This window comes from Ursus maritimus, assembly GCF_017311325.1.
Source record: "Ursus maritimus isolate PB19 chromosome X unlocalized genomic scaffold, ASM1731132v1 scaffold_X1, whole genome shotgun sequence".
NCBI classification, from domain to species: Eukaryota; Metazoa; Chordata; class Mammalia; order Carnivora; family Ursidae; genus Ursus; species Ursus maritimus.
In genome coordinates, this window is record NW_024423319.1 from 125,141,668 (window position 1) to 125,157,650 (window position 15,983).

Genomic DNA, 15,983 nt, shown 5'->3' on the forward strand with positions numbered 1-15,983 from the left:
GCCCCGCCTGGATCTCAGGGGTCCTGCCCCGCCTGGATCTCAGGGGTCCTGCCCCGCCTGGATCTCAGACTCTGGTCTCCAGAGCTGGGGCAAAATGCATAATTCTTGCAGTCTGAAGTCCCCCGGGGTGTGATCTTTCGTCCCAGCAGCACCACAGGCTCACAAAGAGGCAATTCAAAGGCTGGCCGACAAACTGCCATGTCCGGTGTGAACACGGCACGGCGAGGACTGTGGGGTGCGCTTCCCAGGGAGGCAGACAGCAGACACAGGAACCAGCTGGCAGAGAGCTTGGTAGCCGGCAGGAGGGGTGGGCAGGAGCTGGGAGGCACAGCTAGCAAGACCTACCTGGGTGGCCGGGAGCGCCGCCCGCGGGCCAGTAGGCAAGTGAGCAGCCAGGGTGGCGAGCGCAAGGCCAAGGCGGCAGCAAGCTGATCCCACGGCCACACGGGCAGGGGCGCGGCGAGGCTGAGGCGGGAGCGGGGGCAGGGGGCGCGGCGAGGCTGAGGCGGGAGCGGGCACCCACAGAGTCCCGGCACGCGGGACGGACAGCAGCGCCACAACAGCCACAGCAGGGCGGCCAGCACAGGGGACGAAGCGCATCCAGGCAGGGGGCAGGGGGTGGCACTGACTTTCTTGCCGAGTCGGCGGCCAGCAGGTGGGCGGCCCTCTGCAGCCTGTCTCACGGCGGCCACGAGGATCTCGATGAGCACTCTTTCCTGCTGGCTCGTCAGTGCTGCGGGGAGACGGTGGCTAGGTCAGCCCGCTCGGACTCTCGCCGGGAGACAGAACATTCTGCAGTGTTGCACTGCTCTGAGAGGCCTCGGAGAGCCCAGCATGAGCTCAGGGCACGTGGGGAGCATGGCTGGGCTCCTGGGCGCAAGAGCACCCCAGCACCACTCACGGACTCAGTGACATGCAGATGACGGCAACCAGGGCCAGCCCTCTGCTCAAAGTGCACACACAGTGAGCCACTGTTGCCCATTTACCTCAATGTGAAACTCCGCGCACGCATCCCTGGGCCGGGACAGACACACGCGTGCTCACGACAACTCCTGGCAACATCTGAAACTGCAGACTGGGGCTCACCTGGCATTGTCCCATATCTAGGGACTCGGTTCTAAAACCATCCAGTTGAGGGGACAGTGTGTTCACTGGCTGTTCTATGGTGCCTTTCACCCCTCAAATTCACACCCACCCAGTATCTGAGAATAGGAACTTGAGGGGAAATCGGATCTTTGCAGATGTGATTAAGTGAAGGATGTGAGATGAGCTCATCCTGGATCGGGACAGCCCTAAATCCAATGACAGGTGTTCTTATAAGAAACAGAAAAGGAGAAACACAGGTACAGAGGAGAAGCCACGTGAGGACAGAGACAGAGAAGGGAGGGATGCCTGGAGCCCCAGAAGCTGGAAGAGGCAGGAAGGACCCTCCCCTGGAGCCTATGGAGAGAGCATGGCCCTGCCCCGCCTGGATCTCAGCAGCCCTCCCCGCCTGGATCTCAGGGGTCCTGCCCAGCCTGGATCTCTGCGGCCCTCCCCACCTGGATCTGGTCTCCAGAGCTGGGAGAGGATGGATTCTTGTTTTAAGCCACCAGGTTTGAGGTAATTTGTCACAGCCACTCTGAGAACATCACACGTGGGTCCTTCTGTCCAGTGTCCCACATTGCTGGTACCCCTACAAGCCCAGGTACAGCCAAGGCCCATACTCAGAGTCAAGAAAACCAGAGACCACACAGCTGGGCCCCAGAAATTTGAGACAGAGTAAAGGAGCCATCCTCATGATAAACGGGCTCCTTCAGTGACCCCAGGGACCATGGTTGAGGCTGCCGGTCCTGCCAGGAATGTGACAGGCCTGGAGCTCCTATTACCAGAGCACACTTGTGTCTGCAGGGGGAGAGGGTCCCAGCTGCTGGGGGGGCCTCATTCACCAGGCACTCTGCCCGCACTGCATCCTGACTCTAGGGCCCAGGGTTTGGGCTTCAGTGGCTCCCAGGCTGATCCTCTTACAGGAAAGCAGCCTGTGGCCCTCGTCCTGTGGACCCTCAATTAGAGACCTGTGAAGTGCACCCTGAAGACCTGAGGACCTCTCACCCCAGGAAAGCATGCCACATGCCCCTCCCCACAACCAACCACTCGAGGAGCAAACACATCACAGGAGGCGTTGACAGGCCTGCTTTTGCCACATGCTGCCAACTGGGGTCACGGACAGCACGATTAGACGCTTGGCAGCACGGTGGGGGGCAGCAGAGATGACAGGACAGGGGAAGAAGGGGGATGGCAGGACACAGAGAGGACAGGCACAGTGGGACACGAGGTGGGGGACAGGAGGACACGGGGACAGCAGCACACAGGGGCAGTGGGACACAGAGGATGGGGACAGTGGGACATGGGGGATAGGGACAGTGGGACACAGGACAGCAGGACACAGGGACAATGGGACATGGGGGATGGGGACAGTGAGATACAGAACAGGACACAAGGACAGTAGGACACAGGACAGGGACAGTGGGACAAGGGGAATGGGGACACTGGGACATGGGATAGGGACAGCGGGACACGGGGGTGGTGGGACATGGAGGATGGGGACAGTGGGACATGGGGGATAGGGGCAGTGGGACACGGGACAGCAGGATACAGGAACAGTGGGACACGGGACATGGGGACAAGAGGACACAAGGACAGTGGGACATGGGGGATGGGGACAGTAGGGCATGGGGTATGGCGGGACATGAGGAAGAATGGGGATGGCAGGACATGAGAGGACAGCAGAACACGGGGAGATGGCAGGACACGGAAGACAGCAGGATATGGGGAGGACGGCAGGACACGGGGGGACGGCAGGACAGGGGGATGGGGACAGTAGGGCATGGGGTATGGCGGGACATGAGGAAGAATGGGGATGGCAGGACATGAGAGGACAGCAGAACACGGGGAGATGGCAGGACACGGAAGACAGCAGGATATGGGGAGGACGGCAGAACACGGGGAGATGGCAAGACACGGAAGACAGCAGGATATGGGGAGGACGGCAGAACACGGGGGGACGGCAGGACACAGGGTAGGGGGGACAGCAGCACATCGGGTGGGGGATGGTGGGCCTGGCGGGGACGGCAGGGAGGCCAGCAGGATCACGGCCCTGGCCCACGACTCAGAGCAGGCTTCTGGCCAAGCTCACCTTGGCGCCCGCCACGTGGCTCCAGCAGCAGGGCCGTCATACACTCCCAGTTCCGGACCAGGGCGGGTGCTGCCTCCCACAGGCCGTCCACCAGGTACGGGACATGTCTGTGGAACTGATAGGGACGTGCCAGACGTGTGAGGTTGTGAGAATGTGAAAGGAGGACACATGATGACAAGGGGCAGAGAGGTCACACGATGACAACACGAGGCAGGGAAGACACATGATGATGACACGGGGCAGGGAGGACACAGAATCAATGACAAGGAGCAGGGACGATACAGGGATGACGACACGGGGCAGGGAGGACACAGAATCACTGACAAGGAGCAGGGAGGATACAGGGATGGCTCCATGGGGCAGGGAGGACACAGGGATGACGACACGGGGCAGGAAGGTCATGTAATGACATGGGGCAGGGAGGACACAGGGATGATGACATGGGGCAGGGAGGTCACGCGATGACGACACAGGGCAGGGAGGATACAGAATCAAAGACAAGGAGCAGGGAGGACACAGGGATGATGACACAGGGCAGGGAGGACATGTAATGACAATGCAGGGCAGGGAGGATACAGGGATGATGACATGCGTCAAGGAGGTCACGTGATGACGCGGGGCAGGGAGGTCACGTGACGATGACATGGGCAGGAAGGTCATGTGATGCCATGGGGCAGGGAGGACACAGAGATGACGACATGGGGCAAGGAGGTCACGTGATGACATGGGCAGGGATGGCCCCCTTCCCAACCCTCCCATCTGTGGACACAAGAAGGCACATGAGGACACCAACCCAGAAACGTGACTCCCACGTGCCCACAGCAAGTGTCGTTCACACAGGAACCAACAAGCCCCTTTCCAGCCCAACACGGACGTGTGGCGTGGGACACAGGACACGGCATGGAACACGGGGTGCAGGGCACGGACACGAGTCCGGGTCCCTCACGTGGCTCAGACATCCTGTCTCCAGACCGCACGTGGCCACGCCCTCACCTCGCCCTGCAGGTAGAAGTCAATGAGCGTCTTCATGTTCTGGAGATTTCTATCAAACTCGTCAGGGGGCTCTTGACCAAAGAAACCTTCGTGGGGTGGAGGGGCCAGGAGCCTATGGAGATCAGAGAGAGTGACCCCAACGCCGGCCTGGAGGGGGGTCCCCATGCACCTGACTGGGCCCCCAGGTCCTGCGGGGCCAGGCCAACCCACGCTCTAGCACACACCCCCGCACGCACATGCCACACAGCGACCTGGGGAGTGGGAATAGCAGGAAGCTGTGGGGGTAGGACATGGACCACGGGGCAAAGTTCTAGAACCGACTTCTGTCTGTCGGAGCTGTCAGCTCAGGCCTGCACTGGGGAGGGAACGAACGACCAGACTGCCCCCAGTCGCTGCACCTCAAACCCCCAGAGAACCAGAACATGGGGACCTTTACCTCAACGCAGACCTGTTAGTGAGGGCAAGACAGCCAGATGGCCCAGGAGGGGCCCTCAGGGAACCTCAGGAGCAGGGGGCTTTAGGGGGCCTCAGGGACCCTCAGGGCTCCTCAGGGGGACTCAGGGACACTCAGGGAGTCTTATGGGGCCCTCAGGGGGCTTCAGGGGACTTCAGGAGATCTCAGGGGCCTCAGGGACCCTCAGGGGACCTCAGGAGGTCTCAGAGACCCTCAGGGGGCTTCAGGGGGCCTCAGGGGACCTTAGGGGGCCTCAGGAGGTATCAGGGACCCTCAGGAGACTTCAGGAAACCTCGAGGGGCCTCAGGAGATCTCAGAGACCCTCAAGGGGCTTCAGGGGGCCTCAAGGGACCTCAGGGGGACTCAGAAGGTATCAGGGACCCTCGGGGGGCTTCAGGGGGCCTCAAGGGACCTCAGGGGGCCTCAGAAGGTATCAGGGACCCTCAGGGGGCTTCAGGGGACCTCAAGGGTCTTCAGGGGACCTCAGGAGGGCCTCTGGGTCACTCAGTGGGCCTCAGAGGACCTGAGGAGGCTTCAGGGGACTCAGGGGATCTCAGGGGACCTCAGGGGCCCGGGGCCACCAGCACGTCATCAAACCAATCCCCCTGTGGACATGCCTGCAACACAGATCAAGTCAGTCTGCAACCAGTCCCACACGTACCAGACTCTGGTTCAGCGTGTCCTTCCACGTGGTGCTCACGTCCATCCCGTTCTGTCCCTTGGGGCCCAACACCTGCCGTCCTATACAACCCCCTGGTCATTGGCCCTGCTGTTCTCTGGGGTCCGGGGGCCTCCTCCTGCCCCCCACCCTCCATGTGCAAGTCTGCAGCTGGTGGGACGTGGGACACGGGATGGGGGACCCCACCTCCAACATCACAGTGACATCACAGCCCCGCAGACACCATCAGGGGCCCCAGGGTGGCCAGGCACCCGCCTTACCTCTTACAAATGAGTTCGCCCGCGGCTGTCGCCATGGGCCTGTAGGCCGCGTACACAAACTGGAACAGGAAGACATACTCCATGGTGGAGAACACGCCCACATAGTGCCTGTGGGGAGACACTCGTGAGCTCAGGGCCCGTGCACACACGGCTTTGCCACATGGAACTGTCCACACACAGCTTTCCCACACAGAGCTGTGCACATAGGGCATTGCCACACGGAGCTGTGCACACATGGCTTTGCCACGCTCACACCTGTCCACGAGAGCAAACAGAGATTCTTTATTGGGCCAATGGCCCCAACCTCAGCTTCCCCTAGACGTGCCCCCACCCCCGGAATTCCAATCAATCTGAGCTCACCCAGGGCAGTCCATGTCCCAGGATGTGAGCCGAGGCCACATGAGAAAAGGCCACATGAGCCGAGGTCACGTGAGCAGGACCCCAGGAAGCCCTGTCCCCCACAGGGCCTCCAGGGATAGGGTTGGTTCCTTCGCCTCTAGCTGCCCGTGAGCCCCAAATTAGGGGAAAAGCACTCCGTCCTCTCCTGTGTGTGCACCTGGGACACCTGTCAGCCCAACCCTGCCCGACCCTCCTCCACCCCCAGAGCAGTGCTCCTGACTCCAAGCAGCTGTCCACGAAGGGGCACACATGAAGGGGGCAGCAGATGTCCACAAGCAGCCATGGTAGGAGCAGTCAGGGGATGTGGGAGGGGGACACCGCTGATAGCACGTGGGGGGACATCGCCAGCATGACCCTTTGTCCAAACACATCCACTGAACCCCCTGAACCCACTGCGCCCAGCACTCCACAGTGCAGCGATTGGCCGACACACCACATGGGCGTCTGCAAAACTGGCAGAAACCAGGGCAGGCGGCCTACGTGCGTCACTGCCTGGGCTTCGAAGGAAGGTGGGAGACCCCCAAGGACGTGGGGAGGCCCCAGACAAGTGAGTGGGACACCTGCACTCACCCTCGGGCGCTGCACGCAGCAAGGAGCATATCAGCGGGTCCACGTCAGCCCCATCCAAACCTCAAGCCTCAAAGCCACAGGTTCTGCCCAATGTGAGGCACACAGGCTCCTGCTCGGACCGAGCCCAGCCAGCGGGAGCCCCCCAGGAAGTCAGGCCAAGGTGTGGCCGCAGGACCTGGCGCTTTCCTCCACAAGGCCCACGAGGTGCTGGGAGAGGTGGAGCCGGAAGGCCTGGGAGCAGGATGGCCAAGGGTGCCAGAAGATGGGTGTCCCCACTGGGAGTCAGGCCAGGCAAACACAGACTTCCTCCCCTTGGTGTTATGCAGGCCTTCGACTGATTAGATATGGCCCACCACGCTGGGGAGGACAATCTGCTTCACCCACGTGCGAATCTACGCAGGGGACTCCTCACAGACTTTCTGGAATCGCGTGGAAGCTGCCCCCCCGCCCCCGTCTGCCGTGAGCAGTCAGGTTGACACAAGGCTCTAACTGTTGTCACTTCCTTACAAAAATGAGCAGCCACCGACGCCGGCCCATCACAGACCCTCAGCCACGGGAGGCAGCCACACGCGTCGCACAGCTTAAGTCAAAGACCAGCTCCGCGTGCCCCAGGACCACCTGCCATGGTCCAGGCCCCGTCCGCTTGGCTGCCCATGAGCCTCACCATGGGCTCCCCTCCCCAGCTCGCAGACACACGTCCTGGGCCGCCCCCACCTCTGTGACCCCATGACGAGCCTCCTTCTAGATACACATGTCCACACACCTCCTGCTGGGTCCGTCTCTCCGAAGGACCCCGATGGACACAGTGGCCATGGGAACACCAGTCAACGGGACGTGCAACCACTCTGGGAGCCCAGCCTCCATGGGGCAGTAGGCAGAGGCCACGACCCTGGGCTGGAGCGGCTCCCACGGCCAGGCCCGCAGCGCCCCTGGAGGACACGGCATCTGCAGGACAGAGACCTCAGACGGGGCCACTCAGAGCCCGGGCACACGAGACAGAGTGAAGCCGCCTCAGGATGCGGTCTGAGCACAGTAGAGACTGCACGCGGATGTGAGACAGCCCGTGGTCGTGGCGCCCCATCCACAGCAACCCTGCTGCCCGGGACCCAAATCCCCCGGCCGGTTCTTCCAGCACTTTCTGGCTTCGTGGCCGAGCACAAGCCGTCCTGCCAGCAACTCCAGGTGCATCGCAGGGTCCACTGGGGGATGCGGCCTAGGGGCCCCGTGGGGACCTCACATCCCTGCTCAGGTGGCTTGTGCACATGCGTCAGGAGCCGCAGGGTAAGAGCTTCTCTGGGTCACTGTCAGTGGGCTCGTGGCCCTGAGCGCAGCCTGCACTGTGGTCGGGACAGTGGTGGACACCAAGGCCCCTGCAGACGCGCGTTCCCGCACCCGGTGCCCAGCCTGGCTCGCAGTGCCTGTGTGCACTCTGCTCTGTCTGCATGGCTCCCTTTATAACACACCGACTTATCACCTGCGTGCTGCTCTGGGTGTGGGCGTCCGGCCAGGAGCTGGCAGTGCCGGCCACCTGTGGGGCCACGGCGCAGCACGTAGAAAGCCTGGCGCCCGGGCCCCAGCTGTGACACTGCCCGTCTNGGGAGTCCGACGCCCGCCCAGACCCGCTCTGTCCTCAGCACGGGCCCAGAGAGATGGCACCACGGGCGGGAACCCAGCCTTCGGGGTACAAGATGTCCTCACCGCACCAGCCCTGGCGTCTACATGGGAGCCAGGCCTGTGTCCCCTGTTCCAGAGATGCCTCACAGCAACGTCTGACACCTGACCCACTGAGCAAGGCGGCTGCATCCTGTGGGTGGGAGACGTCCAGGGGAACAAGAACCCCTCATCCCAGCGTAAGTGCTGTGGGGACCTAGGAGCTTCCAGAATGTTCTGCGGGCCCGGCCAATCGTCGCAGCCTCCTGACACCAGCCCCTTGGCCCCTTCGGGGCTCCTGACCCAAGATCGGCAGCGGACGGGAGAGGCCAGGACCCCCAGAGAGAAGCCCCAAACCCGTGAGCGCCAGCTACGCCTGGCCAGATGTCTCAGGTGACCCATCAACCCTTACTGCGGATCGTGAGCAAGGACGCTGGTGACAGAGTTCTCAAACGGAGCAGAAGCACACACACACCGGAGCACGAGAGCAGACGCATGGGTTCGTCACTTAGCCAAACACGTGACTCCACCCACGTGGTCGCACACCCCGCCCCAGTCCGCATCCGGCACGCACAGTGCCTGCACGCTCCGCACACATGGCCCGCTGCCCCCACAAGCCAGTGACCCTACAGCATGGACACAGCCACCTCCAAGCAGCAAGCGCGTGGAGCAGGCGCCGCCACCTCCAGCCGCCCCAGAGCGTGCGGAACAGGGTCAGCCCCCTCCAGCCTGGGAGCGCACGGCACGGGCACGGCCACCTCCAAGCAGCGAGCGTGCGGAGCAGGCGCGGCCACCTCCAGCCACCCGGGAGCGCGAGGAACAGGGGCAGCCCCCTCCAGCACGGGAGCACACGGCACGGGCACGGCCACCTCCAGCCGGGGAGCACGAAGCATGGGCGCGGCCACGTCCAAGCAGCGAGCGCGCGGAACAGGGGCAGCCACCTCCAGCCTGGGAGCGCGCGGCATGGACGAGGCCACCTTCAGCCGTGGAGCATGAAGCACGGGCGCGGCCATGCCCAAGCCGCGAGGGCGCGGTGCGGGCGCGGCCACATCCAAGCCGGTAGCAAGTGGCGCGGGCGCGGCCACCTCTAAGCAGGGAGCACGCAGCTCAGACACAGCCACTTCCAAAGAGTGAGCGCGCAGAGCGGGCGCAGCCACCGCCAGCCCGGAGTGCGGCACCGGCGCGGCCACCTGCAGCCAGGGAGCAGGCAGCGTGGACGCGGCCACCTCCGGTCCGGGAGCATGCAGCGCGGGCGCGGCTACTTACTCGGATATGAGCCTCAGGAGCTGCATACACTCAGACGTGATTTCCGGCTGCCTATCCTGCGTCATCGACAGGATTCGTTTCTACGGAACGAAGATCACGAGTCAAACAGGCTTTGTTCCACACCGTCTGCGCGACACCGGGCACCGCGCCCCACTGCCGCACAGGATGGACTGCCCTGTCGGAGGCACCCGGACACCCCAGGTCACCAGCCGACACGCAGCCTGACACTGATCAGACACAAGGCTGGGGGGGGGGGGCAGGTGTTCTCTCCCCGTGGCAGCACCGAGGACGTGGGGCTGCGTCGTCCCCTCGTGTGGGCATCCCGTGCACCGCGGGGCATCCGGCTGCATCCTCGCTGCCCTCAGACACCGGCACCCCCACCCCCACAGCTGCTGACACCCAGGTGTCCCCTGTCTTTCCGACTGTCTCCAGGGGTCACCGCAGCTGCGGACCGGCCGTGAGAGGAAACTGCACGGCCCAGAAATTGGAGGCAGAAGCCCAGGGGCTTTGGGGATGCGCCATGTGGCCGCCTCTGTCAGCCCTGCTGGCCAAGCACAGTCGCCCGGAAGACGACCGTCCACATCCCTGCCTGGCCTGGGGGTGTGAGCTCCACGCACGTGTGCCCGTCAGGGCAACAAGCCCACCTAGCACTTCTTCCCCACAATGCACAGTGGACGACTCTGCAGCACCTCTATCCCCATAAAGGGGCCATGGTTCCCGGCTGGCTGGTGCACGGGATCACCACCACACCAGCCTCCTCCGTGGGGATTCACCACCACCACCCCCAGGATGCCCTCCATCCCCCCGTGGGCACCGGGGCGTCTGCCGCTGGGCTTTCAACCTCCCCTCGCTCCTCTCTACGTGTGGACTTCACTTTTCCCAGAGACACTGGGAATTGCCACGTGGAAGTCAGGACCACAGGGCAAGGCACACAGTCGTCCCCAGAGCTGCCGGATGTGGGACCCCATCCCCAAACGCTGCCGCTCATCATCTCATGGGGCTCACGGAACCGGGACTGGGACCTTCTGCCACCTGGACAATCGCGCCCTGACAGGGTCCAGGATATGCTGCCCCCAGGTCAGCGCCTTGGACGGTGTGGTCTTTCCAGCTGGAAGGGTCTGAGAAACGGTGGAAGGTATGGGAGGGCCGCCTGCAGCAGCCCCCACACCCCCAAGGATGAGATGACCCACGGGGTGGCCCCCGCCACGCAAGCTGGCCCTCCACATTCACTGGACACCTCCGTGGCCTGACCCCTGCTCCCAACCAGCCCCGAGCCCCGGGTTGGAGTCCCTGCCTGACCGATGGTTGGGAATCCTTACCAAGACCCTGCCTGCCCTCCACAATGGGCAGTGGGGTCTCGCTACAGTGTCCTGGAAGACAGCGTGGCCCCCAAACTCAGGAACAAACTGGGTACCAGTTCAGCCCCCGTGTTGTCCCGTGAATCTTACTACTGACCCATAGTCCACGAGCAGCTCTGAACCTCTGCAAGGGGACCCTGGAGACAACCAGCTGCATGAGCTGCTCCTGCGTCAGGACAGCGGGTGCTGACCTTTCCAGCTCCCACACCCATAAATTAGAGGTCAGCACCCCAACTGGCCCGCTGAGGGGTGTGCACATGCTCCCACCTCACCCCTACACACCGAGCACCCTGCTGCCGGGGTCCACGTCACCCAGTGGGCCGTGAAGCGTGGGCAGCTCGGCCCCGGGCACAGACACCCAGAGAAGCTTCCAGCTCATGGTCGCAGGACAGCAGCCCCGAGCAGCGGGCTGAGACGTGGCCAGCACTCTAGGCCAGCAGCGACTGCTGGACACAGCCCGACCTCCACACATCCACCGAGATGCTTCGGGGACAGGGAAACCGGGCAGCTAACCACAGAGGGTGTAGCGGCCGAGACGCGAAATCTCACTCACCTTGAACTTGTAGAAGAAAAGGCCCAACTTCATAGCCGACTCTCTCTTCTCGTAGAGCGCCTTCAGTGCCAGGATGCATTTCATCCGCACACTTGCGTCCTTCGGGACAGAGAAACGGGGTCCGGTTACCGTGGAAGGGCAGCCTCCCCACCACAGACTCCCGGTCAGAAATGCCTCTTTCGGTGACAATGCGGATCAGCTCTCAGCCTAAAACATTCCAGGTGGGACACGTGGGTTTGCAACCCCCACACGGTCCAGAAATATGCCTGCTGGGGTCTGAACTCTGCGTCCCAAAGTCCCATGTTGAAACCCTCGCCCCCAGGACCTCAGGATGGGGCTGTATTTGGAAGTGGGGTCTTTAAAGAGGGGATTAAGTTGTAAAATAAGGTCACAAGGGTGGGTCCTGATCCCATAGGACTGGTGTCCTTACAAAAGGGGAAGAGAACACAGACACACAAAGAGACGACCAGGTGAAGACACAAGGAGAACAGGGGGTCTACATGCCAAGGAGGGAGGCCTCAGGACGAACCAGCCTCAGCCCTGCCTGGATCTTACACTCCCGGTCTCAGCCCCACCTGGATCTCAGCCTCCCGGCCTCAGCCCCACCTGGATCTCAGACTCCCAGCCTCTCAGCCCCACCTAGTTCTCAGACTCCCAGCCTCCAGGACTGGGAGGAAGAAACGTGTGTTGTTTGAGCACAACTCTGGGCATCTGTACTGTATTTTTTTATTTTTCTAAGGCTCCATCCCCGACATGGGGCTCCAACTGAGGACCCCAAGATCAATGGTCCCACGTTCCACTGAGTGACCCAGCCAGGCGCCCATACAAGGTTTTTCTTTTAAGCAGAGAACACATGCCATTTGCATCCATGGACTTGGCAATATGTTCTACCTTTTGAGAGATCTCGTCCAGCACTGACATTAGTACTCTGCTTTGTGTGAGTGAGAACACAAAGGCACCCTGATTCAGAAAAATCCACCCAGGGGCCACCTGGGGGGCTCAGTTGGTGAAGCATCTGCCTTTGGCTCAGGTCATGATCTCAGGGTCCTGGGATGGAGGCCTTCGTTGGTCTCCCTGCTCAGGGGGGAGTGAGCTTCTCCGTCTGCCCCCCCACCCCGCCCACTCGTGCATCCTTGCTCTCTCTCAAATAAATGAAATCTTTAAAAAAGAAAAAAAGAAAAAAAAAAAAAAAAAAAAAAAAGAAGGAAACGAAACGAAACATGCACCTGGACCAGCAAATCCGAAGTGTAGGGCAGGCAGACAACCTCTCTGCACCCCACTTCCTTCTCTGTAGAAAACCAAGTGAGTCCGTGAGTTTGTTTCAGAAAGAAAGAAGCACAGGTAAAGCATGGAGCCCAATGCAAGACACAGGTGCGGGGCCACACACGTGGCACAAGGTGGGGTGAGCTGCTCGGTGCCGACCTGCATGCCGGGGTGCACCAGGTGGCTCCCTGTGGGGAGGGCCCACGTCCTCTGCACTCGGCTCAGTCCCTGCAGGGGATGGTCCAACAGCCACTCCCGGGGCCATAAAGGGCCTCAGAATGCCCTCCCAGAGGTCTATCACCATGGCCCGAGCAGAGCAGAGCCCAGTGGGGCCGGGACCGAGGAGGGAAGCCACCCTCCACATCCCAGCTCCACAGCAGGCACCAAGGAGCATCTCCACAGCCACCACACACCCCACATTGCAGGAACACTGCCCTCGGGGGACCCCTGTAGGCCCCACACTGGCCACAACTGGTGCCCTGACTGGCCTCCTCCCTCCACACATGAGTTCCCTTGGCTGAGGGCAAAGCAGCCCCCGAGGCCCCAGGAAAGTCAGTATACTTGCCATTTCTGCACCAAGCCCGTCGCGCTCCCCCCATAATGGAAAAGCAGAGAAGTCCACTCCAGACCGAGGTCTGTGTCCCCCAGAGTCCGTATGTTAAGTCCCCATCCCTGAAGGGGATGGTATGTGGAGGCGGAACCTCTGGGAGGTGATCCAGTGGTAAGGGTGGAGCCCCCGTGATGGGATCGGTGCCCTCGTAAAGGAGACCCCAGAGAGCCCGCTCCTCCCCTCCTCCACGTGAGGACCCAGCGAGGAGACGCCGTCCATGAAGCTCTGCCCACCCCGAGTGTGCGGGCGCCTTGACCTGGGATGTCAGAGCCCAGCAGCGAGGGCAACAAACGCGTGCGGATGACGAGCCCCCGCTGCTGGTGTCCCGCCAGGGAAGCCCACGCAAAGCAGACGAAGCAACAGCTCGACATTCCAATCCTCTTCCCCTTCTGTGCAGGAAGAACCCGTCTTCACAACCCGACACTGGCCACCACGCATGACCAACCACGGCCCTGCCATCCACACCGCTCCCCGGCAGCACGCCACGGCAAACATGCCCTGCGTCCTAACACCGCAGTAAGTCACCAAGTCGTAAAAATCCACAGGCCACGCAGAGCCTCGTTTGGGGCCTTGTGGGCAACAAGCACACAGAGCAGTGCGGGCACCATGCAGAGATCCGTCTGCGCACCTGCCCCCTTCCCCCTCCCCCCCTGCACACCTGCCCCTTCCTCCTGCACACCTGCCTGCTTCTTCCTCACGTGAGGTAACACTGCCCGTCCCGCTCTCCCCACGCAACCTGCCTCCCTTCCCCTGCACACCTGCCCACTTCCCCTTCCCCACACACACCTGCCCCTTCCCCCTGCACACCTACCTGCTTCCCCTTTCCCTGCTGCACACCTGCCCCTTCCCCCTCCCCCCACGCACACCTGCCCCTTCCCCCTGCACACCTGCCTGCTTCCCCTTCCCCCTGCACACACCTGCCACCTTCCCTCCCCCACGCACACCTGCCCCTTCCCTGTACACTCAACACCTCAGCCTTCCCTTCCCTGCACACCTGCCTGCTTCCCTCTCCCCCGCTGAACACCTGCCCCTTCCCCCTCCCCCCACGCACACCTGCCCACTTCCACTCACAAGGCAAGAGCCCCAGCTCCAGAGTCCAGAGGAGGAGGACAAAACAAAGCCATCGAATCCAGAAACACATAACACAGCCTTGGGATCGTCACAAACGATCCTTAGGGCTTCATCGTGTTGAGTTCTAACACTAAAGGCCTCTCCTCGGAAGAACTGACTTTTACTCGTTTACGTCTGTGACGGTGTTGGCAGCCGCGGGCATCCCCGCACACGTCTGCGCTGCTGGGGATGTGAACGTGCAGGATTCACAGCTACTACTCCAGAGCAGGCGTGTGCTTATGATTCCGTGTCAGGCAGTCTCAGGACCGTGGATGCGCATCCCACTTTGAGAGCTGGCAGCAGATGGACGGGTGGACGGGGCGGGCAGGCTAGGGCTGCAGACAGCTGACCCTGCCTGCTCCATATTCTAAGCGACGGACGCAGATGCACACCCCTCTGCCACAGGGCGGACGTGAAGGCAGGGCCACGGCCCCATTTCTCCAGCGGACAGCCCGAACCCTCTGTCCCCCACGGTGAGGACAGCTACAAACCTGCTGCTTCGTGGAAAGCCTCCTTCACAAAGCAGGACTGGGGAGAAACCGTCGGGGAGACACGTGCTTGCTCCACGAACGAGCCGCACAGCACGACGCACCTGGGGGCTCCTCGGGGGAGGCGGCAGAGCAGCGGGCGCACGTACCTTGTCGTACAGCATCCAGCCGATGTACTTCAAGTAGTTGTTGTCCAGGAACATGTCTGGGTACAGCCTGATCCAGCAGCCGAGCTCCCCCATACAGATCACGCGGATGTCCGAGCTGATGTCACTGAAGCAGAGCGAGAGCGTCACCCAACAGCCAGGCAATGCCGTCAGCATGCGGGGTGCACGTGTCAGCGCAATGCCGAGTGAGGCCAAGTCACGGCCTGAGTCACGGGAGACACATGCGGGAAGACACACACGGAGGCTCAGCCACGGCCTGGGTCACGGGAGACACATGCGGGAAGACACTCGCGGAGGCTCAGCCACGGCCTGGGTCACGGGAGACACATGCGGGAAGACACTCGCGGAGGCTCAGCCACGGCCTGGGTCACGGGAGAAGATGTGTGGCATCGAGGTGACCCCTTACCGGTATCGGGGCACAAACGTCCTTTTGAAGAGCGCACAGATGATATTGTCGATGGCCATCGGCTTGTTCTGGAACTGCAGGAGCAGAAGGACAGGTGTGTGGACAGGAGCGGGGGCCTGCAGGCCTCCACAAAGCTGCGGCTGGTACACAGGAGGCCCACACGTGGCCCTCTGGGTGATCGCCCCTTGTCACGTATCTGCACCCTGCACGTGGATGGTTCTGCCACCACAGGGCTGCACACCACCCCGCCTGCAGTGATCTGAGCCTGCTGTGGCCATTCCACACACAATGTCAATGCACTCATGTGCGCGTACAGGGCAGGGGTGAAGGCGCGAGCACTGAGGGTGAGGCGTGTGGGGGTGAAGGGGTACGGGGTGGTGTGAAGGGGTACAGGGTGGGGGAAAAGGGGTGTGGGTAGGGGGAAAAAGGGGTGGGTGGGAGAAAAGGGGTATGGGGTGGGGGGAAGGGGCGTGGGGTGACAAGGTGGGAGGGTGGGTTGAAGGGGCGGGGGGGTAAAGAGGCCAGCAGTGGGGGTGAGGGGGTGAAGGGGTGCAGGGTAGGGGTGAAGTGGTGAGGGGAGAA

General features: G+C 62.2%; 2 protein-coding genes across 2 annotated transcripts in view; both read right to left on the reverse strand.

The window, feature by feature from the left end:
- Nucleotides 1-3,577, reverse strand: part of LOC103666327 (cohesin subunit SA-2-like) — a 20,453-nt gene extending 16,876 nt beyond the window's left edge. Inside the window, exons 1-3 of the mRNA XM_040638732.1 lie at nt 3,458-3,577; nt 3,176-3,290; nt 630-733 (exon numbers count right to left, since the gene is read on the reverse strand). Coding sequence (XP_040494666.1) covers nt 630-733; nt 3,176-3,290; nt 3,458-3,577 — 339 coding nt within the window. The remainder of the gene's footprint in view (nt 1-629; nt 734-3,175; nt 3,291-3,457) is intronic.
- Nucleotides 2,859-15,983, reverse strand: part of LOC103666326 (cohesin subunit SA-2-like) — a 47,088-nt gene continuing 33,963 nt past the window's right edge. The window contains exons 11-15 of the mRNA XM_040635171.1: nt 14,978-15,101; nt 11,358-11,456; nt 9,447-9,526; nt 5,562-5,669; nt 2,859-4,280 (exon numbers count right to left, since the gene is read on the reverse strand). Of these exons, the coding sequence (XP_040491105.1) occupies nt 4,127-4,280; nt 5,562-5,669; nt 9,447-9,526; nt 11,358-11,456; nt 14,978-15,101 (565 nt within the window). The 3' untranslated portion in view covers nt 2,859-4,126. The remainder of the gene's footprint in view (nt 4,281-5,561; nt 5,670-9,446; nt 9,527-11,357; nt 11,457-14,977; nt 15,102-15,983) is intronic.